Consider the following 22079-nt stretch of genomic DNA (forward strand, 5'->3'; position numbering starts at 1 on the left):
TAATCGCTTTCAAGTTAATGGCAGTTCCTTTAACAAGTTCACCAGAGTCCAATAACAGAGGTAATGATGTGTCTATGAATTTACAGCAGGATCTTCAATACTTATGCCGGATTGTTCAACGACAGCTGGACCGAAGTTTCAGACCAAGCTATTGCACCGTCGGTTCAGTACAGTGTATTGTTGTAATCGGGAATAATATGAGAACGTGTTGTGAATTAAGGCAGGTTAGATCTTAACATGGTCCTTATAGATAGAGCACAAGCTCTGAGTGATCATTAATGGGGAGGGAACTCGGTCATCTGGCGCCGTTTACAGAACCATCCCAGTATTCGCTTGAAGTGGTTTGTTGGGAACTACAAGGTGTTTGAGGAGAAAAAAAAAAGGCCGCAGATCTCAAGAGTACAGGTGAGCTATAAGCTGGATTAATAATGTCACAATAACAGTAAATTTCACCTCAATTCTGCTCAACGCCGCCATGGACATGTCACACGATGGAAGGTCGGTACACTCTCTCTTACCCACATTACATCCCCTTCGCCGGCCGGTGTTGCCTTGCGGTTCTAGGCGCTTCAGTCTGGAACCGCGTGACCGCTACTGTCGCAGGTTCGAATCCTGCCTCGAACATGGATGTGTGTGATGTCCTTAGGTTAGTTAGGTTTAAGTAATTCTAAGTTCTAGGGGACTGATGACCACAGATGTTAAGTCCCATAGTGCTCAGTGCCATTTGAAACATTTGAGCCATTTTCATCCCCTTCTTTTGATACCTCAACGTTGGAGTTTAGGTTAAAAAGTGGTTGAAATGGCTCTGAGCACTATGGGACTTAACATCTATGGTCATCAGTCCCCTAGAACTAAGAACTACGTAAACCATACTAAGCTAAGGACATCACACAACACCCAGTCATCACGAGGCAGAGAAAATCCCTGACACCGCCGGGAATCGAACCCGGGATGGAGTTTAGGAAATCCTTTCGACACCCCTTAGGTGGTGTTAGTCTCCCTTCAGGTGCCAGAGCAGCCGAAACGCAGAATGTGTGTCGACGTTTCTGACAGGTACTTATGTAACGTGCTAAACTGAGGTACGTTGGTGGCACCTTGGTGTGTTGCCGAACTGGTGGGCGGGGGGGGGGGGGGGTGGCTTAGGGGAATCTTTGCCGTTTTCTTCACGCACTCTTTAATGTTGCATCCTCCCTCCGCCCGTGATCACGACACAGAAGGGCACGAAAAAGGAGTGATGAAAAGCACATGAACCCTTTGTTGCTTCGGTGCACGTCCAGTTTCCGTTAAATGGTTTTTAACAGTTCGTGGTGACTCCTACCTGTACAGAAGAGCAAAAATTGCAGTCCGTCTACACTCGAAAGGGGTTGTATCATGTTTAATGGTGTTGCAGCCCTACGATGTCATTAGAGTAAGGTTGAAGCGCCCAGAAGGTGGGAGCAATGCCGAACGTTGTCAAGCACGTCTTCTTGTTGCCCATCGCGCAATGGACTGTCATTATCGACCGCGAAATGTGTGGGAATCAACGCCCTCCGGGAAGGGGTGGTTTCACTCATGTCCTTAATGCACCTACCTGAGGCCTTTTCGTGGCGATTCGGAGCACCAGCGTGCCTGAAATGTTTTCCTCGGCCACGTGATTTCAACGCAGGGTGTCGCGTTTCTGACCATGGCAGAGGCCTCAGAAGAAGGGGCGAAATGTGGGTACGTGACTTCTGAGCTGCGGACTTTTTTTCCGCCATTCCAGAGGAAGTTTTCAGGCGTCTTTGAGCCAAATCTCAAACATATGTGTCGAAATGGGACAATTACGGAGACCGAAAACGTGATCCTTTAATTTTGTATAGTGTAGTTGCTACTGGCGAAATACACTTCTAGAGCCTTCGACGCAGCGGCCTGTGTGAGTGCTAAGGCATCTGCATATCGGAAGGAAATAATGAAATTTCAGATAATGTTCCGTCGACGTCACGGTAATTACAGACCGAGTACTAGTGGAAATGAATGGAGCAGGAACTTGGTCGTGGCCTTGATAATGTAGCTATCCCGGTCTTCGCCTCGGGTGATTTAGGGTCAACGCGGAGAAACTAAATCACGGTGGGCGGACGGAGTTACTATGCCCACTCCTCCCAGATGTCTTAACCACAGCATCACCGCACCAAATTAGTGTTGTAACGTCAGTGGTTATAAAACCCCCAGAGACCAGACACATTTATGAGAGGATATTAAACACGAGAGTATTATTTGGATTCTGTGGAATGATTTAGAGACTGATTGGCTTCTCGGAGCTGTAAGAACAGGGGGAAGAGCGGTTTCTCTTTCTGTCGCTGGACAGACGGGGCGTGGGAAGACGCGTCGGCGGGCAGGTGCGCGGCGTGTGCGAGCAGGTGACAATGTCTGGAGAGAAGCCGCACGTGTGACTCTCTCCGCTTTCTCCCTGCCAACGACTTTCTTCCCGCGGCACCGCCACTCAGTGAAAACGAACGCGGAAGACGCAGCGCGGCCGCAATGGCCCCGCCCGAGTCCTCCGGCCGCTCCGTTCCGATCGACTACATAAATAAAAGCGCCGTTCTGCAACCTGCCTGCTCCTCTCGACCAATTCCGCAAAAAATATCACGCCGCCTCCGGCACTTCCTCGAACCCCACGCTGACGAGCTGCCATCTGCCAGCAACGCTATATTAACCACTAAATGAAGAAGATATTTCAATCGTGGCTGATGGCAGACTCTACGTGCGGCTAAGTGAAAGTCGTTTAATTCCGCAAGCCCGCCGATTATCGCCGGGTCTTCTTCCCCCTAACGTTTCTTGCTTGTTACGCACAGCGGAGCTCCATGATACTATTACCTAATCTTTTTCCTTGTCTCCTAAAAACTATAAAGGACAGTCATTTGAAAACGAGACAGGTGGAAAAGAAGTAATTAAACTCTTTATTGCCGGCCGCTGTGGTTGAGCGGTTCTAGAAGCTTCAGTCCGGAACCACGCGGCTGCTACGGTCGCTGGTTCGAATCCTGCCTCGGGCATGGATGTGTGTGATGTCCTTAGGTTAGTTGGGTTTAAGTAGTTCTAAGTCAAGGGAACTCATGACCTCAGATGCTAAGTCCCATAGTGCTTAGAGCCATTTGAACCATTTTTTGAAACTGTTTATTATATCGAAAGTAATCGCCGTAACTCTTAATACCTTTATCTCAATTTGAGACAAGACGGTCGACGTCTTCTTGGAAAAATGCTTGCAGTTGCCTACGGAAACCTAATAGTACCCAGGCAAGCACCTTTTCGTCCGAAAGAAATCGATGGTTACGAATGTCTTCCTTCAGAATTCCAAAAGTATGGTAACAGCACAGGGAAAGATCGGGAGCGTATGGAGGATGGGCAAGGGCTTCCCAGCGAAACTACTGCGGCGTACTCGAAGCAAACTTAGCAACATGTGGACCCGCCAACTACGCTGCAGGAATTTCGCCGGCAAGCCGTTATACAACCTCCATACAGTCCTGGTGTCTCCTCACGCGTTTTCCATATCTTGGGAGCCCTGCAAAAAGACGTTTGTGGCCGTCGACGTACTTCGTACGAAGAGGTGTACTCGTGGGTACAATCAAGCTTCTTGCCTTGTCGCACAGTGGGATAAATATATTACCAGTTATGGCGATTACTTTTGACATAATAAAGATTTTGCTTACCTTTTATGGTTCCATACCTCAATTGGTAAAAAAGAACCCTTATAGAATAACTACGATGCCCTTCTGTCTGTCAGTCCGTCCGTCGGTTTTATTTTCAGGAACGGGTAAAGGTATCAAGCTGAAATTTATGGCAGTAGGGTATACCGCCCCGCCGGCCGGGGTGGTCGAGCGGTTCTAGGCGCTACAGTCTGGAAACGCGCGATCGCAGGTTCGAATCCTGCCTCGGGCATGGATTTTTGTGATGTCCTTAGGTTAGTTAGGTTTAAGTAGTTCTAAGTTCTAGGGGACTGATGACCTCAGAAGTTAAGTCCCATAGTGCTCAGAGCCATATACCGTCCCTTGGCAGTGTAAAACATTTAAGCTTGTAAGTCAATGCACTCAAAAGATAAGGCCAGACCTCAAATTCATTCATTAAAACCTATAAATGAACGATATATACATATGTGGAGCCTGGTGGTGCGGCAGTAAAGTGCGTGTCTGGACGCCAAGAGGTTGCGAGATCGATGTGAGGAGTCGCCACAGACAACACGTGGTTCGGGTTCCACGTTAAACTGTAGGTCGCCTTTCCTCGGTTGGGTACAGGGGTACATTAGGGACATGCAAGTCATCGAAATGGCGTCCATTAGAAAGACTTCCATCAGACCGTTGAGCTACACGAAAGTTTCATTATTATCTATGTAAATAATCTCCGTCTGTTTCCATCTCTCTCGGTTTCATTTGACTGTCTCTTATAGTTTCTTGTGTCCCTTGAGACAACGAGAGATATTCTCAACCGAACAGTGAAAAACTATTTTGTGGTGAAAATGCTATTATTTTTCAACTTTGTCTTATATTTCGTCAACACATATAGCCCAACGTTTCTCTTGCAAACAGATTGTCCTTTTTCCCGAATCATCTGCTGAATTCAGCCACCCAGTTCCTAATTGTTTTAAATCAAGATCTGGAGCTGCCACTTCTCCTTCAAATGGCACATCGTTTATCCTGAATTATGATCACAAACCTCCACTAACGTAAGACGTATATACTTTGAAAATAAACTGTCCAAATCAAAAATATATTTTAACCTCTCGGCGGCAGCGCATCTATATCAACGTAACACATTTTGTATGACTGCTTTAAAAATGACCTACGAACGAAATCATTCCGCATTTCAAGTGGTCACTCACATTACTGCACAAAAGTACCAACATAAAAAAAACAAGAAGTAGTATTGATGTCAATAAGCAAAACGAGTACTACGCTACTGCGAGGACATGTGAAAACATGGTGTAACTGACTATGAATCAAGAAAACGTGCTCTTCTTATTTGTTGAAAGTGTATTAGACACCTGAGCAGTCCCAGAAGGATAAACGTGACCTCTGATTAGATTAGATTAGATTAGATTAGATTAATACTTGTTCCATAGATCATGAATACGACACTTCGTAATGATGTGGAACGTGTCAGGTTAATAAAAGATGTCTGTACAAGATATTACATTACACAAAATATCGCATGACACTAACGTTTAAGTTGGTTTTCTTTCCCTTAATTTATATCTAAAAATTCAGCCAATGAGTAGAAGGAGTTGTCATCCAGAAATTCTTTTAATTTATTTTTAAATGTTGGTTGGCTATCTGTCAGGCTTTTGATGCTGTTTGGTAGGTGACCAAAGACTTTTGTGGCAGCATAATTTACCCCTTTCTGTGCCAAAGTCAGATTTAACTCTGCATAGTGAAGATCATCCTTTCTCCTGGCGTTATAGCTATGCACACTGCTATTACTTTTGAACTGGGTTGGATTATTAACAACAAATTTCATAAGTGAATATATATACTGTGAGGTTACTGTGAGGATCCCTAGATCCTTAAATAGATGTCTGCAGGATGACCGTGGGTGGGCTCCAGCAATTATTCTGATTACACTTTTTAGAGCAATGAATACTTTTCTACTCAACGATGAATTACCCCAGAATATGATGTCATACGAAAGCAGTGAATGAAAGTAGGCATAGTAAGCTAATTTACTGAGATTCTTGTCACCAAAATTTGCAATAACCCTAATAGCATACGTAGCTGAACTCAGATGTTTCCGCAGACCATCAATGTGTTGCTTCCAGTTTAACCTCTCATCAATGGACACACCTAAAAATTTTGAAAATTCTACCTTAGCTATAGACATCTGTTCAAAGTCTATATTTATTACTGGAGTTGTGCCATTTACTGTACAGAACTGTATATACTGTGTTTTATCAAAATTTAAAGAGAGTCCATTTGCTGAGAACCACTTATTAATTTTGTGAAAAACATCATTTACAATTACATCACTTAGTTCTTGGTTTTTGGATGTTATTACTATACTTGTATCATCAGCAAAAAGAACTAACTTTACATCTTCATCAATGTGGAATGGTAAGTCATTAATGCATATCAAGAACAGTAAAGGACCTAAGACCGAACCCTGTGGGACACCGTACTTGATAGCCCCCCAGTTTGAGGAATCAGCTGTTGTTTTAACATTACTTGATTGCGGGTTCGTCCTCTCCATAAGAGGCCATTTCTTTAATTTATGTATTCTTAAGGGCCACGTTCGGCTGGGTTTGGAAAGGAAATCGGCCATGACCTTTTCGAAGGAATTATCTCAGCACTCGCCTGCAATTATTTAGAAAAGTTAGGGGAAACGTAAATCTATGTGGCTGGACAGGACTTTTTTAAACCTAGTGCACGCCCATTGCCACTTCGATCTTTCCCGTGTCATTGGAGGGCAGAACTGGATAATCATGTGGTTGGGATAACGCTCTACCCATCTTCAACATCGGTATTTAAAACTGGAGCTGTTGCTTCTCCTTGAAATAACACATCGTTTATCATGAACTATGTTCAGAAGTGAGGGATAGAACGAAATGTCGCAGTGGTTAATGGACTGGATCATTGTAACCAGGTGAACTACCACAAACCAACCATTTACGTTCAATCATACTGACATCAACAGCGGCAAGAGCACATGGTGGCATGATCGAAGCTGAATACGGGGTTTGAAACACTTCCAGTGATGTTACTCCCAGCTGAAACATCGCAGAACTATTTTTCAAATTCATTATTTGATTCTGTGTGCATTCTCTATCGCCCAACTTCTGAGAGATCCGGTAAATTATTTCAGTTGAACGTCACAGAACTAGCTGCCCAGTCATTGTTCGCCAATCAAAATTTCTTAATAGGACACCACTCAGCTCTAGGGATTTGGTTCCTGCAGCACCCATCCTTCCTGACGTTTGGATCAGGTTGCCTATCCCTGTACCGTCACTCATCCTAGCAACAACAGTAATAACATGTCCTACATACGAAATGTCTAAAAATAGTGTCTCATGTTCCTACAGCAGCCCATTTTAATCAAAATTAAAGGGTGTTCCAAAATGATCTCTACACCTTTGATCACGTATTTTTAAGAAATGGTGATGGGTAGAAAGATTCGGTTTGCGGCATATTGCTCACACGCACCTAGTTTTTGTTCCGGGCTGGTTACTGACGAAACTGGCAATCCGCAGCAGGTGGCACAGATTGTGTAATGGTTGAAAAGACCAAATATGACATCGACGTCCAGCAGAACTTCCAGACACGTCACAGGAGCACACCAACATCACGTACGACCATCAGACCGTGGTACACGAGTTTCAAGAAACACTGAACTGCCTCGAAAAGGTTGAGTTGCGGGCGTCCAAGCGCGAGTGATACAGATGTGAAACGAGTTTGCATTTCCACAGGTCGAAGAACTGCATCCTGACATCACGTTGCAGCATGATGGTAACCCTCTTTCTGGAGCCTCGATCGTTAGGAAGGCTTCAGACGATGCATTTCCAGGTCGCTGTAGTGGTAGAGAAGGACCCATTTCTCATGGATTAAACTGCCTATCCCTGTAACATTACTCATCTAACAACAACAGTAATAAATGCATCCTACGTACGAGGTGTTTAAAAACGGTCTCCAGACATAGCTCGATTAGATCTTTTTTCTTGGGGGGGGGGGGCGGGGAGGGGGGTCGAGGGGTGGTTTTGTGAAGCATCCTGACTGCTACACTACAGTGCGGGACCTGCAGAAACTGCGAGTCGCATCAGAGTAGCAACCGCACATTTTAAAGAGGACATGCGAGACAGGGCGTGGATGGAATTGGAATATTGCTTAGATATCCTGCGTGCTACAGATGACACATACGTTTAACTCTGCTGAAGGCTACTTAAACTTCAGTTTTATGTGAACATTATGTCGCAAACCACAACTTCCTACCTGCCCCCATTTTAGATGGCTCTGAGCACTATGGGACTCAACATCTTAGGTCATAAGTCCCCTAGAACTTAAAACTACTTAAACCTAACTAACCTAAGGACATCACACACACCCATGCCCGAGGCAGGATTCGAACCTGCGACCGTAACAGTCCCGCGGTTCCGGACTGCAGCGCCAGAACCGCTAGACCACCGCGGCCGGCTTCCCATTTTAGAAATATACGTGATCAAAGTTGTAAAGATCACTTTATAACACCCTGTAGATGAAAAGTTCGTATAACTGTTTACATGTGAGGAATAATATGTAGCAGACCGCCTTACTGTTGCCGTTTACTGCACGTGTCTGAATCACTGTTATTAGCTAGACACTGATGGCGGCGCTCATAGGAGTCATACCATTGCAACGATCTGCCACATCAGTCAGTTGAGGCCAAGCTGCTCATGCGCTACGTTAGTTGAACAAGATTAGTGACTCCATGCAATGTGAACAAACTGTACTGCAAAAAGTGGAGTGCAGGCATACATCTCCTAGTTCCCCTTTATGTTTTTAACCCCCCCCCCCCCCACACACACACACACACTTCCCTCCAATACTGAATGGTGATCCCTTGGTGTCTCAGAATGTGTCCTATGAAGCGATCCCATCTTTCAGTCAAGCTGTACCACAAACTTCTTTTCTCTCCAACTCTATTAAGTACCTCCCCATAAGTTACGCATTCTACCCATCTAATCCTCAGCATTCTTCTGTAGCACCACATTTCAAAAGCTTATATTGTCTTCTTATCCAAACTGTTTATCGTCCATGTTTTACTTCCATACGCGGCTCCACTTCGGACAAATAACTTCAGAAAAGAATGTCTGACATATGTATCTATATTCGATGCTAACAAGTTTCTCTTCTTCAGGAACGCTTTCTTCTCATAGCCAATCTAAATTTTATATGCCCTCTACCTCGGCAACCATTACTTAAATTTGTTACCCAAACAGCAAAATTCATCTATTACTCTATATGTCTCGTTTTTTAAATCTAATTCCCTCCGCATCTCTTAATTTAATTCGATTACATTCCATTACCCATGTTTTGCTTTTGTTGATGTTCATCTTATATTCTCCCACCAAGACATTGTCCATTCCGTTCAGATGCTCTTCCAAGTCCATTGCTGTGTCTGACAGAATTACAATTCAAAGTTTTTGTTTCTTCACCCTGAACTTTATTTCCTCCTCCAAATTTTTCTTTATTTTTAGTGACTGTTTGCTCAGTGTTCAGTTTGAATAACGTCAGGGATAGGCTACAATCCTGTCTCGCTTCCTCCACAACCATTACTTCCCTTTCATGCCCCTCGACTGCCGTTTGATTTCGGTACAAGTTGTAAATAGCCATTCGCTCCCTGCATTTTACCCCCGCTACCTTCAGAACTTCAAAGAGTGAGTCCAGTAGGAATTTGTGACACTTTTTAAATATCTTGTATGTTAATTATTAATTAATTTGAAATTTGTAAGTGAGGTTGGCACTGTATACCACGATGGTAGATGCGTGCAAGAAACGGCCAGTGTGATGCATTTGAGCCAGCTGACGAGTCCTTTTAGCAGTGCGTTATGGAAGGTTTACTTTATGAGAACAATTATGGTTCTTTTTTTGCCAATTGCCTATTTCAAAACAAAAGGATTACTATTGTTCTAAGTCTTCTTAGGGCTTCCCTAGTCCATAGCTAATCTTGGGTTCCTTCAGAAATCCTTCGGTGCGTGCAGAGATTTAAACGTTACCTCACCCACAGACCAATGAATGATTGTTTGTCTTCGTTCATCTGTCACGCACACGAAGTTGCGCGGGCCATCGTTCAACAATGAGCTCAGCTAATTTTAGTTCTCCGAAGAGCAGCAGGTGAATTGCGGGACAATCCGAAGGCCTTGCCAGTCCCTTGAGGTTTCGTAATCAGAATGAGCAGAAACTGGTTTCAGTTTGCAAGCAGGCGGCCACCAATGCCAAGCTCTTCTTTCAATAAGTGTGCGTGACGTCAGCCTTCCTCTGAAGCATGACGGCAGGGATGACCACAGCCTCCTTAATAGCGGAGTGCATCCATCAGCACCGTTCACCATACGACCTTGACAAACTTCAATAACGTTTATCCTTCACGGTCGCCAGTTCTTATGACATCCGCAACGGATCCGTGTTTGTCATACTGGCGTCCGTTGTGCCAGCTAATGCTGCGATGAGACAGCGACTAGTATCCGAATTGATGCTGCTTCTCAGTCGACTGTCTTTATTAAAACGCTTGGTGATGTGAGGCTCTTTTATGAATCAGAGCTTTATTAAGTCGGAGGACGGCTCAGACATCTACAGGGTGATTCAAAAGTAACTGTACTCACTTCGCAAGTGTAATGTGTGCACCAAAGTAAGAGTAAAATGTGAAATAAAGTTTTGTGTGAAATTTCTTTATTTCCGAGATATGCAGTAGAGTAGGGATCACAAAAGCAATTCTTCTCAGAAAGCAACGACACTAAGGTATTCGAAATTCAGCACAACTATGTTCTGTAATTTTCCCCAGAATATATTCAAAATGATATCCATATAGACGAAGACAGTGACGTGCTCGATGCCTTCCCGCTCTCGGAACGTTGCAGGCTCCGTTTATCAAATTCTGCACACTTCAACATGCATTTTCAGGTAGTTACTATAGTTGTGCTACATTCTCAACTTCCATACCATACATGAGTTTCTAGAGACGGCCCCTAAGGTAGAAGTGCAGGAGGTTAAGATCCGGAGATCTGGTGGGCCAAGCAACAGGTTCTGCACGGCCTACTCACTTATCGGGATAAGCAACACTGGGCTACTCTCTTGCCTGGGGCACCGTCGTACGTAAAGGTTAAGTTGTTTCGTGCAGCGAATGGGACATCATGAAGCAAACCAGCCCATTCATGTTCCAAAATCTGTCGATATATTCTGCCAGTTAGGCACTGTAGAATAACATGCGGTCCGAGGAAATGATTGTCCACAATACTACACGAAACGTTAAGTGCAAAACGATGGTGATATCCTCTTACTGTAACTACGCGATGATTCTCAAACACCCACACGTATATGTTATGAGCGTTCACGATACCCGCACGAGTAAAGAGGCTCTCATCCATAAGCAGAACCCGACGACCGAACACTGGATCAGCAGCATGACGCTAGAGTAACCACTGACAGAAACTCTGACATCAAGGGTAGTCTAAATTTGCCAGCTCCTGCAGCCATTTTAGTCTTATTTTGATGCTTACATTACATCCACGACGTGTGTGCAATTAATTTTGGATCACCCTGTGTATGTGCTCATCTGTGAACGTTTAGTCGTCAATGGGACATGGACAATAATGCCTCTCATCTGATAGGATATCGAATGTGTTTAGCAGGAGCTTGGAACTAAATAGTTTCTACTAGTTCTGTTTCCCGTCCAGCGGAGACAATGAAGAACGTATGTCGAACTTATGTATTCTATTTGTTTTTAAGCCATATATAGATATTACTCCAGTCGGTAAATAAAATAGTCAAAAAACAACATGCACAAATTACACACAAATAATAAGAGTAGGATGTAAGTTCCACTATACGTCATATAAGTGGAATTGGGAAATGAAATAGTGATCTATGTACTGCGGATCCTACTGCGAAACAGAGTTAATAAAATGCCTCAGTTTCTTTCGGTCAAATTAAAAGGAAGTCATATTTGATGTCCATGTATAATGATTTGCCAGGAATCTATGTCCACCAGCGCAATAGCATGTTGGGTCAATTATGGTAAAAAAACTGTTTAATTTCGTCGTGACATGAAGGTTATAAGTCTTTGATGGAGGTACGGATCCAGATGATATTAGATGTCTACTCGGAGGATATAAAAGTCCAGTAGGAAATTGTACATTAATTCCGACATCCACCCCGATTTCTGTAGGAAATCAAAGGCCAGAGCATTCGTAAAATAATTTCGTTCTCTTCAGCCAAGCGATATGGCACAGTACTGAAGTCACTGAGCATACATTCTAGAGTAGCTAGGTGCAAATACTCGTCTGGCCATTCTGACTTAAATTTCCCATGCCTTCACCAAATCGCTTTAGGTGAATAGTCAGCACAGCTCCACCAAGGCTGCGGCTAAATCTCTCTACCATCCTATTTCAACTGAGCTGTTTGCTCATCGTTAATGATCTCGATGTAGACGGTATGTAAATGTGTAACAATTCTTCCTTTTCAAACTGTACCTGAAAGGAGACATCTGCTACCCTATGTACGATAAAAAACATGCAGGGATCCTTCCACTCAAATTCGTATGAGCGCTAGCAGTGGCAAAGAAGACAGACGAGCTGAGGGATCCTTGTTGTCTATGACAGGGATAAAATAGCCCTCGACAAGTGAGCTAGGAGAACAGTGGGTCATAAGAACAGAGCGGGCAGCAGTAACAGGGCAGGGAAAGGCTTCGTTTCACTCAATGAACTACTTTCACGTCAGTCCTCGTTCATGAACGCTCCCGCTGTCCAGTTATATAGCTCCAAGTGTATTTCTCGTGGCTGCTGTGAATAATGAGTAAAACACTAGTAGATAATCTAACGGCGCATACTTAAATAACAGATAATGGAAGTATTGGTGTGATGGTAAATCAGTGAAAACGAACCAACAATCACGGCTGCAGTGCAAACGAGAAAAACGACAGGAAAGTGGAAGCCACTCAGTAGTCGTTTGCCATAGTCTTGGAGTGGCACGTTGAAAATATCCTCAGCGAGATGAATCAACGAACGGAGAGTTCTACGTGGTTTCGTTTTGAATCTCAACTCTATTTATTAAGTTATATATCTCTATTTAAGTTATACTCTAAATAAGCTAGATCGTTTCGCGAACTATCAAAAGCCAACACACAGACAGTTTCTATATCAATACCATAACAAATTCCTGAGCTCAATCTATCTGCCAGCCACCTATAGTGGGAATATTGGAGGAACTGCGATAGGTTAGTGTGGGGAGGATGGATGATGGAATAGAACCATTCGAATATTCAGCTGGAGTTATTTGGAAAAGCCTAGAAAAAATTAAAGCTTGGGCATAGGAACCAGAGTTTGTACCAAGAATCACCTCAACTGTCCCTTTGTCTCGAATTCGTCATATTATTGTCAAGAATGTCTGCGAAAGTTCATTAGAAAGAAAGATAGTGTCGGGTTTGTCCAAAGAGAGCGTGATAGGACAGTTAATGTTCCCCTTATTTGTATACGACTTATCAGAGAAAATAAGGGACATTTTCAGAATATTCTCTGCTTGTATTATTCCTCCACGATTGTTAAATAAGTATCGTCAGAGTAGTCTAGACAAAATTACAACTTGGAGTACTGAATAATAAATGTGCATAAATACGGATGAAATATCTTCTAATATTCAATTTCTTTACTGACAAGGGTTTTTACTGGCAAATCGAAGAATAACAGAGATATGAAGTGAAATGAGCAAGAAGAACTTTTGCAGTAGGGGTGGACGGACTTCGATCAATTGGTAGAGTTCTGAAAATTACTGCGAATCACGCACACGTACATTTGATGGGATCTGTTATTCAGCGCTGTTCAAATATTTGTAATTCTCATCAGGCCGACTTGAAGGAGAACGTAGAAAGCGTTTAGAGGTATGCTGATAAAACCAGTTTAGTCAGTACGAGAGTTTTCAGGAGACGCGGCCGTACGTGGAATACGCTAAAGAACAGCGACATTTTGTTGACTCAGGCTGTACTATTTACTTAGCCCTTTTTTCAGTGACTGAAAAGAGGATTTAATAAATATTACATACTGACTGACTAGATGTCGCCTTCATTCAACAAATTTATGGTTATAGTGATGTTCTCCTCGCACACCGCTATTGCATAAATTTATGGAACGATTACTCAGAAAATCTGCAAAAGAGTTCTGCTTTGTCTACCATATATATCGCGTAACGAGCGTGAATACAAGGTAATAGATGTTTGGGGTGCGTATTAGAGCATGAGGTCAGTTTTACCTCTTTCTATTCGCAAAATGGGAGAGGAAAGTAATGAGTAACAGGGAACAGGGACATACAAAAAAACCAAGAATTTTTCCATTTCCTTCAAATGGAAAAATACCTGATGAATGAAGGCAGTGTGATCAGAGTACGCTACAGGGCTTGTGAGACATGGGTAACAGAGCTACAATGAGAAATGTGTCAACTAAAACGACAGAAAAGCGATCTTGTTCAAATAAATTTATTTTTCATGAGAACGGTCGCGCTAATAGCAGAAAAAGGGTGAACAGTTCACTAAAAACCTAGAGGCAGAAGAAAGCTGATATGTATCTTAAACTTGAACAAATAGACTGCCACTCATTGACACCGATGCGAACTTAACTTTGAATGCCGTGATAACTTCATTGAATTGTGCCTTTTCGCTTCTATAGAGAGCAGGATTTCCTATGTTTGTGAAACTAACGTCTACGAATGGTATTCAAGGTATATATTTGGAAATATTATTTTTTATAGTGCTTCGTTACAATTCTGGAATGTGCACGTTCATCACCGACTTACAGTCGAGTCTAAGGCATTTCTTCAGACTTCTCTTCTATCCCACTCGATATGCAACAATAATCGAACCTTCCCAATTTTGTATTATCGTCTGAATTTATGCATCTGAATTTATCGTCTGAATGCATGTGTGACAGAACTAAAATAGTTAAACTAGACTTGAACTTCTACCTCGATGGTTTCCAATTTCAGAAGAGTGCTTTGCGCTCATGAGAGCGCGAGTCTGGCAGAGAAAGACAGAAGTGTTGCTGAATCGTGTTAAATCCCATCTACGATGTATTAACGCCAGTATCTCGCGTGATTGTCTAGAATGATACTGGATTCGCATTGAGAAGGAGCGCGGTTTAGCTGTCCAGTGGACGACGTTACTTCGTGTAGTCTTCCTAACTTACAGGGACTATTGGGATGACCCCCAAGCAACTGTCAATCCGCTATTCCAGCCTAAGTGAGCTACTGGCTCTTACTCAAATGATTCCAAAGCCAGTGAGACGTTAAATTCTAACCTTCGATCTCCTTGTTTCACGATGACTTGCAGATTCCTACTACCTACGGAACCTCTCTTCCTCCCCCATCCTACTCCCCCACTTCCCACACACGCTCCATCCACCCAAAAAAATTACTTAATAAATGTGATGCTTCTCAGGATGAACGTATTTTTAACACGCATTTCTGGGAGAAAAATAGAACTAAGTTTGCAAGTACAAAAAACGGGAAGGTTAGAGCTAGAAATATTGTCTATGTTGCTGTCTTTAGAGACGGTGTAGTAGTTCAGAAAAGAAATGGCCATAAGCTCTTTAAGGTATCCTCCGGCTTTCGGTTGAAGATATTTGGGGAATTCACAGACTCCCTACATCAGGATCGACGGGTGGGGATTTGTACACTGCGAATACGACTCCAGTGTCGTAATTACTGCACCACGCCCTCGGTTCAAATACTATATGGGCTTCTTTCTATCGCGCATGCGTCCCTTCGTAGTCTCTAACCTTGTTTTTCTCGCTGTTGGAAGGCGTGGCTGCACAAGTAAAACCAAAAGCATTTCGCACATGTAGAAAATAAGGTGTGGTATGGTTAGCTTACAAGGGTTTTCCCGTTTTACGTGCACATGTTGCTAAAGATGATGAAGCAAATCTCCACCTCTTTTAAGGAGAAACAAAATATTTTAGGAGGCAACATCCACGCTACGGATGACGCAGTCGTCTTCGACTTTTTATCTTGCGTGTAGAAGGTCATTTCACTATTTTCTGTATTTAATTTAATCATACTATTGATCAGAATATCCGTCGCATTATGACGCAAAAATTGGTCCATGTACCGATCGTCAATTAAGGTCAGCATTGCGTTACGTAGACGGGATATCTCCATCTCGAAGTTTCAGATACGGACCTGTTGCATGGAAATGTAAGATTATGGTTCAAATGGCTCTGAGCACTATAGGACTTAGCATCTCAGGTCATCAGTCTCCTATAACTTGGAACTACTTAAACCTAACTAACCTAAGGACATCACACACATCAATGTCCGAGGCAGGATTCGAACCTACAACCGTAGCGGTCGCGCGGTTCCAGTCTGTAGCGCCTAGAACCTCTCGGCCACACAGGCCGGCGAAATGTAATATTAAGATTAGCTTTTAGCCTCAGGTCAACAATGATTAGGGGAACAATCAACATGACATTAAAGCATATACCTGATGCACCTTATAAGTGCTTGAGAAGCTCTTTTCATTGGCAAATTACTTTCATGACCTAAGGAGTCATAAAAAAATGATACAGACAAGCACGTCTATGATAGCAGATACGAGGGCCTCAAAATATTCCATGGTATCGAGGTAAAGTTTTTACATTGTGTATAAGAGCCAGATAATGACATAAAACATTGTCTTATATACTCGATGAAGTTTATATGGCACTCTTAGACTACTGGCTGTCTACGTCTTGAGAAATCTCCCGGTGCGACCCATTGGACTGGCGTAATGCCAGAGTGCTAGCTAGCTAGCCTTGTACACGGGAACTGCTAGTCTGTGTACCTGGTTGTTAGCAGAACCTCTGATGTCCGGTCCAAATGACTGCTGGTTTGTTGTTTCTTTGAAAAGAACAGCCCTTATCAGACCACAGAAATAATTTCCATGTTCAATAGTGTTAATTCCCACGGTAAACTAGGACACGAAGTACCTTCGCTGAGTAAATGGATTCGAAATTTAACTAATTTAATGTCTCGTAAAACGGCAAGTCTTCAAATGCAGTGCACATGTTGGTAACTCATTGGTAATGCAACTCCTAAAGATGAAGCGATCGGTCGTGATGAGAGGGGATCGGCTTTGTATGGATAAATAAGAGCTGTTTTCAGTGAAACACCTCCGAATTTGCTATATTACTGGTTTAAATACACTGTAACTGCAACAAGGAGATTTTCATTGAGGACAAAAGCATTGCTAGTTCGAGATATTAAGTAATTCCTGAATGCTGGAGGATAAGGCTATCGTGCTTCATTAATTAAAGCTTGTTTTATACTGTCATAGCCGAGCAGAAATGTACTATGATTACAGTAATGTTTTGATGCAACAATATATGACAGGCAATAAATATTCACCTTCGTGAAATGTGTGATAGTTTACTTTATTTGTTATTAAATTGTGGGAAAAAAGAGATGAATTGGTGGGAGAAAACGAAACTTTGTTCGATTATAGACGACGCAATGAAACCCCACAATCAAATTTCTCTGTATGTGAAACGGTGCGAAAACATTAATCAGACTTCCAATTTCGCGACGCAGTTGTGAATACAGTACAGCTTATCTGCAGTTTTAATACGTAAAACTCTTGCGAAATATGTCACTGTGTCGTTTTTAATTGCGTGGGACCACCATCAAAAAGGATCAACGAAGAATATTCAGGGAATTTAGAAATCGCCCTATCATATACCGACTGTTTTGTCAGGAGGTGAACATCGGGTGAAAAGTCAGAGACATGTGAATGTAAGCTTTCACGGAGTTACTGCTGATGAAATCCTCTCGGGCTTCCATCCGGGTGGCTGCGTTCAAATTCCGCGACATTTCGATGAGTATCATTCTCATCTTCTGGCGACGCTCGAGAAAGTTTGACCAAAAGTTACAGACTTTCAAAATGGTTCAAATGGCTCTGAGCACTATGGGACTTAACTGCTAAGGTCATCAGTCCCCTAGAACTTAGAACTAATTAAACCTAACTAACCTAAGAACATTACACATATCCATGCCCGAGGCAGGATTCGAACCTGCGACCGTAGCGGTCGCGCGGTTCCAGACTGTAGCGCCTAGAACCGTTCGGCCACCCCGGCCGGCGTTACAGACGTTCTTTGGGAAACTTTGTGAGAGAGCTCACGCGCTCCTTGCGAAATAAAGATGTAAATTATTGGGAAGCTATCCGGGGTGTACCTGAAAGTTATTGCATTGCATTTCTAGTACTAACGTAGGCAAGTAATCGCATCATGCGCAGTATACATTTCCAGTTACAGGCATTCCACAGCTACTATGCGAATTTTTAGAACAACTCTGTAACATGCTCTAGAATGTCACGCATTGTGGAGGTCTTCTTCCAACATTTCCAGCCTCTGTAGATTTCTGCACGGTGAGTACATTGGAGAGAGGAACTAGAGTTTTCTGACGCAAGGCATCGACCAAAATTAGCAGGCTGCTATACACAAGAACTACCAATGCACAGTTCCTGTTAGATTTAAGAGTAAACGTCCAGCTTCTGATGAAACTGATACTATGTTTCAGAACCTGAACATGTAATTTGTTAATACTGGCTCAAAAGTAGATGCATACAGCGAATGTGCTGAATTTTATTTTTCTCTTTAGGGTGAGAGAGCTTTCGGCGTTACGCACTTTAGCGAGATGACTGGCGGAAGGTGAGGAGCCGTACTAACAACTTTCGCTTTTACTAAATGGAGAACCGGTAAGGGTCCTTACGGTCAGGAAGAGGATGCCTACCTGCAAGGAGCAGCGCTACTACGAAGAGCGAGCTGGCGGGGAACGTCATGCCGGCGTTGCACTAAGCACTACTGCGGTGGCTGGCGTGCTGCCGCCGCCTTTTTCTGAAACATGCTACGCGCCCGCTCGCTCGTCATTGGCCGGGACGGCGCGCCGGCGCTGGCTATTGGTTAGCGCTCGAGAGGTTACTAAGTGGGCCACCGGGGAAGCGCCAGTGAAAAGTCCGTCCCTGGAGGGTTTCAGAAAACCGAGCTCCGGCCTACGTCCGCGATGCGTAAAATTCATCGGCGAAAAAGAAAGGGGGGAAAAAACAACGCCGGCTCTTACACAAGGTGACTCCCGTTGGCGCAACTGGCTGTTTGAATAAAGCAAACTCTTTTCCGCTTCAGGACAGCTTCCTGGCTGGGTGTGATGGTCTATCGAGGAGGGAACAGCACTGGCCTCTTCGTAACCCGGACGAAATCTGCTACCTGACGAAACACGTTGCATAACTTCTCTTACTTCCGAACTAACTACATAGCTGCTTAACTTATACTGAATTGTAGCGAGCTCGGAAACGTGCTAATAGCGCCGTGGATCGAAAGTCAGCACCATGCATGATGGTTCGGAATAGTACCACTTGTGAGTACTTTGTTCGGGAGGTAACATTATTGGGTTGGTGCATGAGTTCCAAGCATTTTCCCGAAGTTTAATAAACACAACAAATACGCACAACAGAGACTATAGCCATCACTAATATATTCTCCTTCACTATTTACAAGTCTACCAATGCGGGGCAACTTTTCGATTCTGTGACTGTAATCACGTGGTTCTGACACGAAGAACTCATCGAGCCATTTTCGGAGCTCATTCCCATCCGGAAAGGAAGTTCCTCGAAGGTTGTTCGGTAGACAGCGGAAAAGGTGAAATCAGAGGGCGCAAGATCAGATGAATAAGCTAGGTGCGGAATGAATTCCCAACCCACGTCCTGTATAGCTTTTTTTGCCAGTCTAGCAGAATGCGGGCGATATCGTGGAGAAGCAACACTTCACGCAATCTCCCTGGTCGTTGTTCTCGGACTGCGTCTGCAAGACGGGGATGTTTACACCTCGGGGACGCAATTTGTAGTACACTACACCGTCTCTGTTCCATCAGATGCATAACATTATCTTTTGTAGATGCGCACAGAGCTTCGTTTGAGCTCAACCATACCTTTTTTTTCTTATGTTAGTATACGAGTAAAGACACTGTTTCTCACCATCAGTAACGATACAGCATAGGAATGATCGGTATTGTTCACGAGCCAGTTGATGATTAGCAAGCAGAGATGCATATATGGCCATCCGCTGTGTTTTGTGATTTTGGCTTAGAGCATGTGGTAACCATACACCCGATTTTTTCGCCTTCCCCTCTGCATGAAAATGTTGCTCGATGGTGGAATTATCACAGTTCCATCACATTTGCCAGTTCTCGAGTACACTGACATGTCTCTTTGTCCATTAATGCGTTTAATCCACAAAGATGACTCAGCCTCGTGATGCCAATTGAGGAGCTACTCGGCTGCCCGCTGTGGTCGAGCGGTTCTAGGTGCTTCAGTCCAATTCAGTCCAGAAACGCGCTGCTGCTACGGTCGAAGGTTCGAATCCTGCCTCGGGCATGGATATGTGTGATGTCCTTAGGTTCGTTAGGTTTAAGTAGTTCTAAGTCTATGGGACTGATGACCTCAGATGTTAACTCCCATAGTGGTTCAAATGGCTCTGAGCACTATGGGACTTAACATCTGTGGTCATCAGTCCGCTAGAACTTAGAACTACTTAAACCTAACTAACCTAAGGACATCACACACATCCATGCCCGAGGCACTATTCGAACCTGCGACCGTAGCGGTCACGCGGTTCCAGACTGAAGCGCCTAGAACCGCACGGCCACACCGGCCGGCTAAGTCCCATAATGCTTAGAGCCATTTGAACCATGTTTAGAGGTGCTACTTGACTGAACAGTAGCGGCTCAGGTCAAATAAAACCATAATAACGACCGGGAGAACGGTGTGCTGACCACACGCCCCTCCTATCCACATCCTCAGCTCAGGATGACACGGCGGTCGGATGGTCCTGTTGGGCCACTTGTGACCTGAATACGGAGTGCTTTTATGTTCTTCATCACACCCCGAAGGTCTTCCTGAACTTGGAGAGTCACTAATGTTGAAACGATCCTACGTAAAACGAGAAACCCATCTTACTGTGCCCTGTCCAGTGCCATTATCCCCATACGAGGGACAAATGTTTCTCGCTGCCTCCACTGCTGTCACGCCTCTGCTGAACTCAGACAGAAGAATACGGTGGAAATTTTCCGATTTCTCCACTTGGCACGCCAATTTCTAGCGTTCACATCTCCACTCACTATCTCCCTACGATTAAATAACAATATGTAAACTCAAACAGCAACAGTGAACTGAAAATGAAAAATGTCAATCGATAAATAAGCCCATAACAACCAAAATATCAACATGCAAAACGAAAACGCTTCGAACTGATGCACCAATCTAATATGTTTGATGACACTTCTACTGTCCTTATTAGGGCAATACCCGCGGTGACTCGCAGTATTCTGTTTCTCCGCAGTGCCAGTACACAGAGTCGAGCGAGAAGGTATTAACGTAATAAGAGCGTAATGCAGAAAGTACATGAGTAGTAAATGCCACAGAATACATACTCGTAGAATTACGTACGGGGAATATTTTTTTCTCTGACGATACATCTACAATTCCGCTTATACGATGCTGCAGTATGAATATACCAACATCAGTCTCATAAATACTGAAGAGTTAATCGTCAGAGCGAACAGTTGCTGAAGCGATAGGACAGCTACAGCTTAACTTCTCATCAGGGAATAGAATATTAGAGACGAAGCAGCAACTCGCCTGGAGAATGATACGGAAGAAAGTCTGCCGTAGCCGTATTCAAGAAACTATCCCAATATTTGTCTAAAGTAATTCAGGGGAACCACGGGAAACGTAAAACTGGATAGTTGTATAAGAATTCGAAGTGTCTACTTGACACTGAACATTTTTCGTTCATCTCATACGTTCACTCTAACACTATTGCAGGTCACTTCACTGATTAGTCTTTCAGTAGTTATAACTACAAAGTTACTCTAACTAAGCTTTAAAATATTGAGGCTTGATAATACAAATGTTGTCGACCATAGGGCAAGCTAAGCCGTTAGTTCAAATGGCTCTGAGCACTATGGGACTTAACTGCTGAGGTCATCAGTCCCCTAGAACTTAGAACTACTTAAACCTAACTAACCTAAGGACATCACACACATCACCCGAGGCAGGATTCGAACCTGCGACCGTAGCGGTCGCGCAGTTCCAGACTGTAGTGCCTAGAACCTCTCGGCCACTCCGGCCGGCAAGCCGTTAGTGTTAGTTCTGCTTGCGTTAAGGACTGTTACATGCAGCCACAGTAGAACCTTCACATTCACCTCTGCAGGGTCTTATTGTATCATGTTAAACCTAGACCTCGAGCTTTGCTGTGTTCAATGGCCTATGTTATCGCTACCACGTCATATGAGGTGAAACTGTAAAATGGTAACACCACTTATGGTACATTTATTGATGTTAATGCAATCTGGTACCTGGTATTGTAAGCTTTGCAATTTTTTGTGAGT

General features: G+C 43.6%; 1 protein-coding gene across 1 annotated transcript in view; it reads right to left on the bottom strand.

Moving 5' to 3' along the window:
• The window catches only part of LOC124722914 (protein obstructor-E-like), an 84940-nt gene extending 66406 nt beyond the window's left edge, over positions 1-18534 (bottom strand). The window contains exon 1 of the mRNA XM_047248065.1: positions 18429-18534. Coding sequence (XP_047104021.1) covers positions 18429-18477 — 49 coding nt within the window. The 5' untranslated portion in view covers positions 18478-18534. The remainder of the gene's footprint in view (positions 1-18428) is intronic.
• Positions 18535-22079: the final 3545 nt, after the last annotated feature.

Source organism: Schistocerca piceifrons, chromosome X (assembly GCF_021461385.2).
Source record: "Schistocerca piceifrons isolate TAMUIC-IGC-003096 chromosome X, iqSchPice1.1, whole genome shotgun sequence".
In the NCBI taxonomy this organism is placed as follows: Eukaryota; Metazoa; Arthropoda; class Insecta; order Orthoptera; family Acrididae; genus Schistocerca; species Schistocerca piceifrons.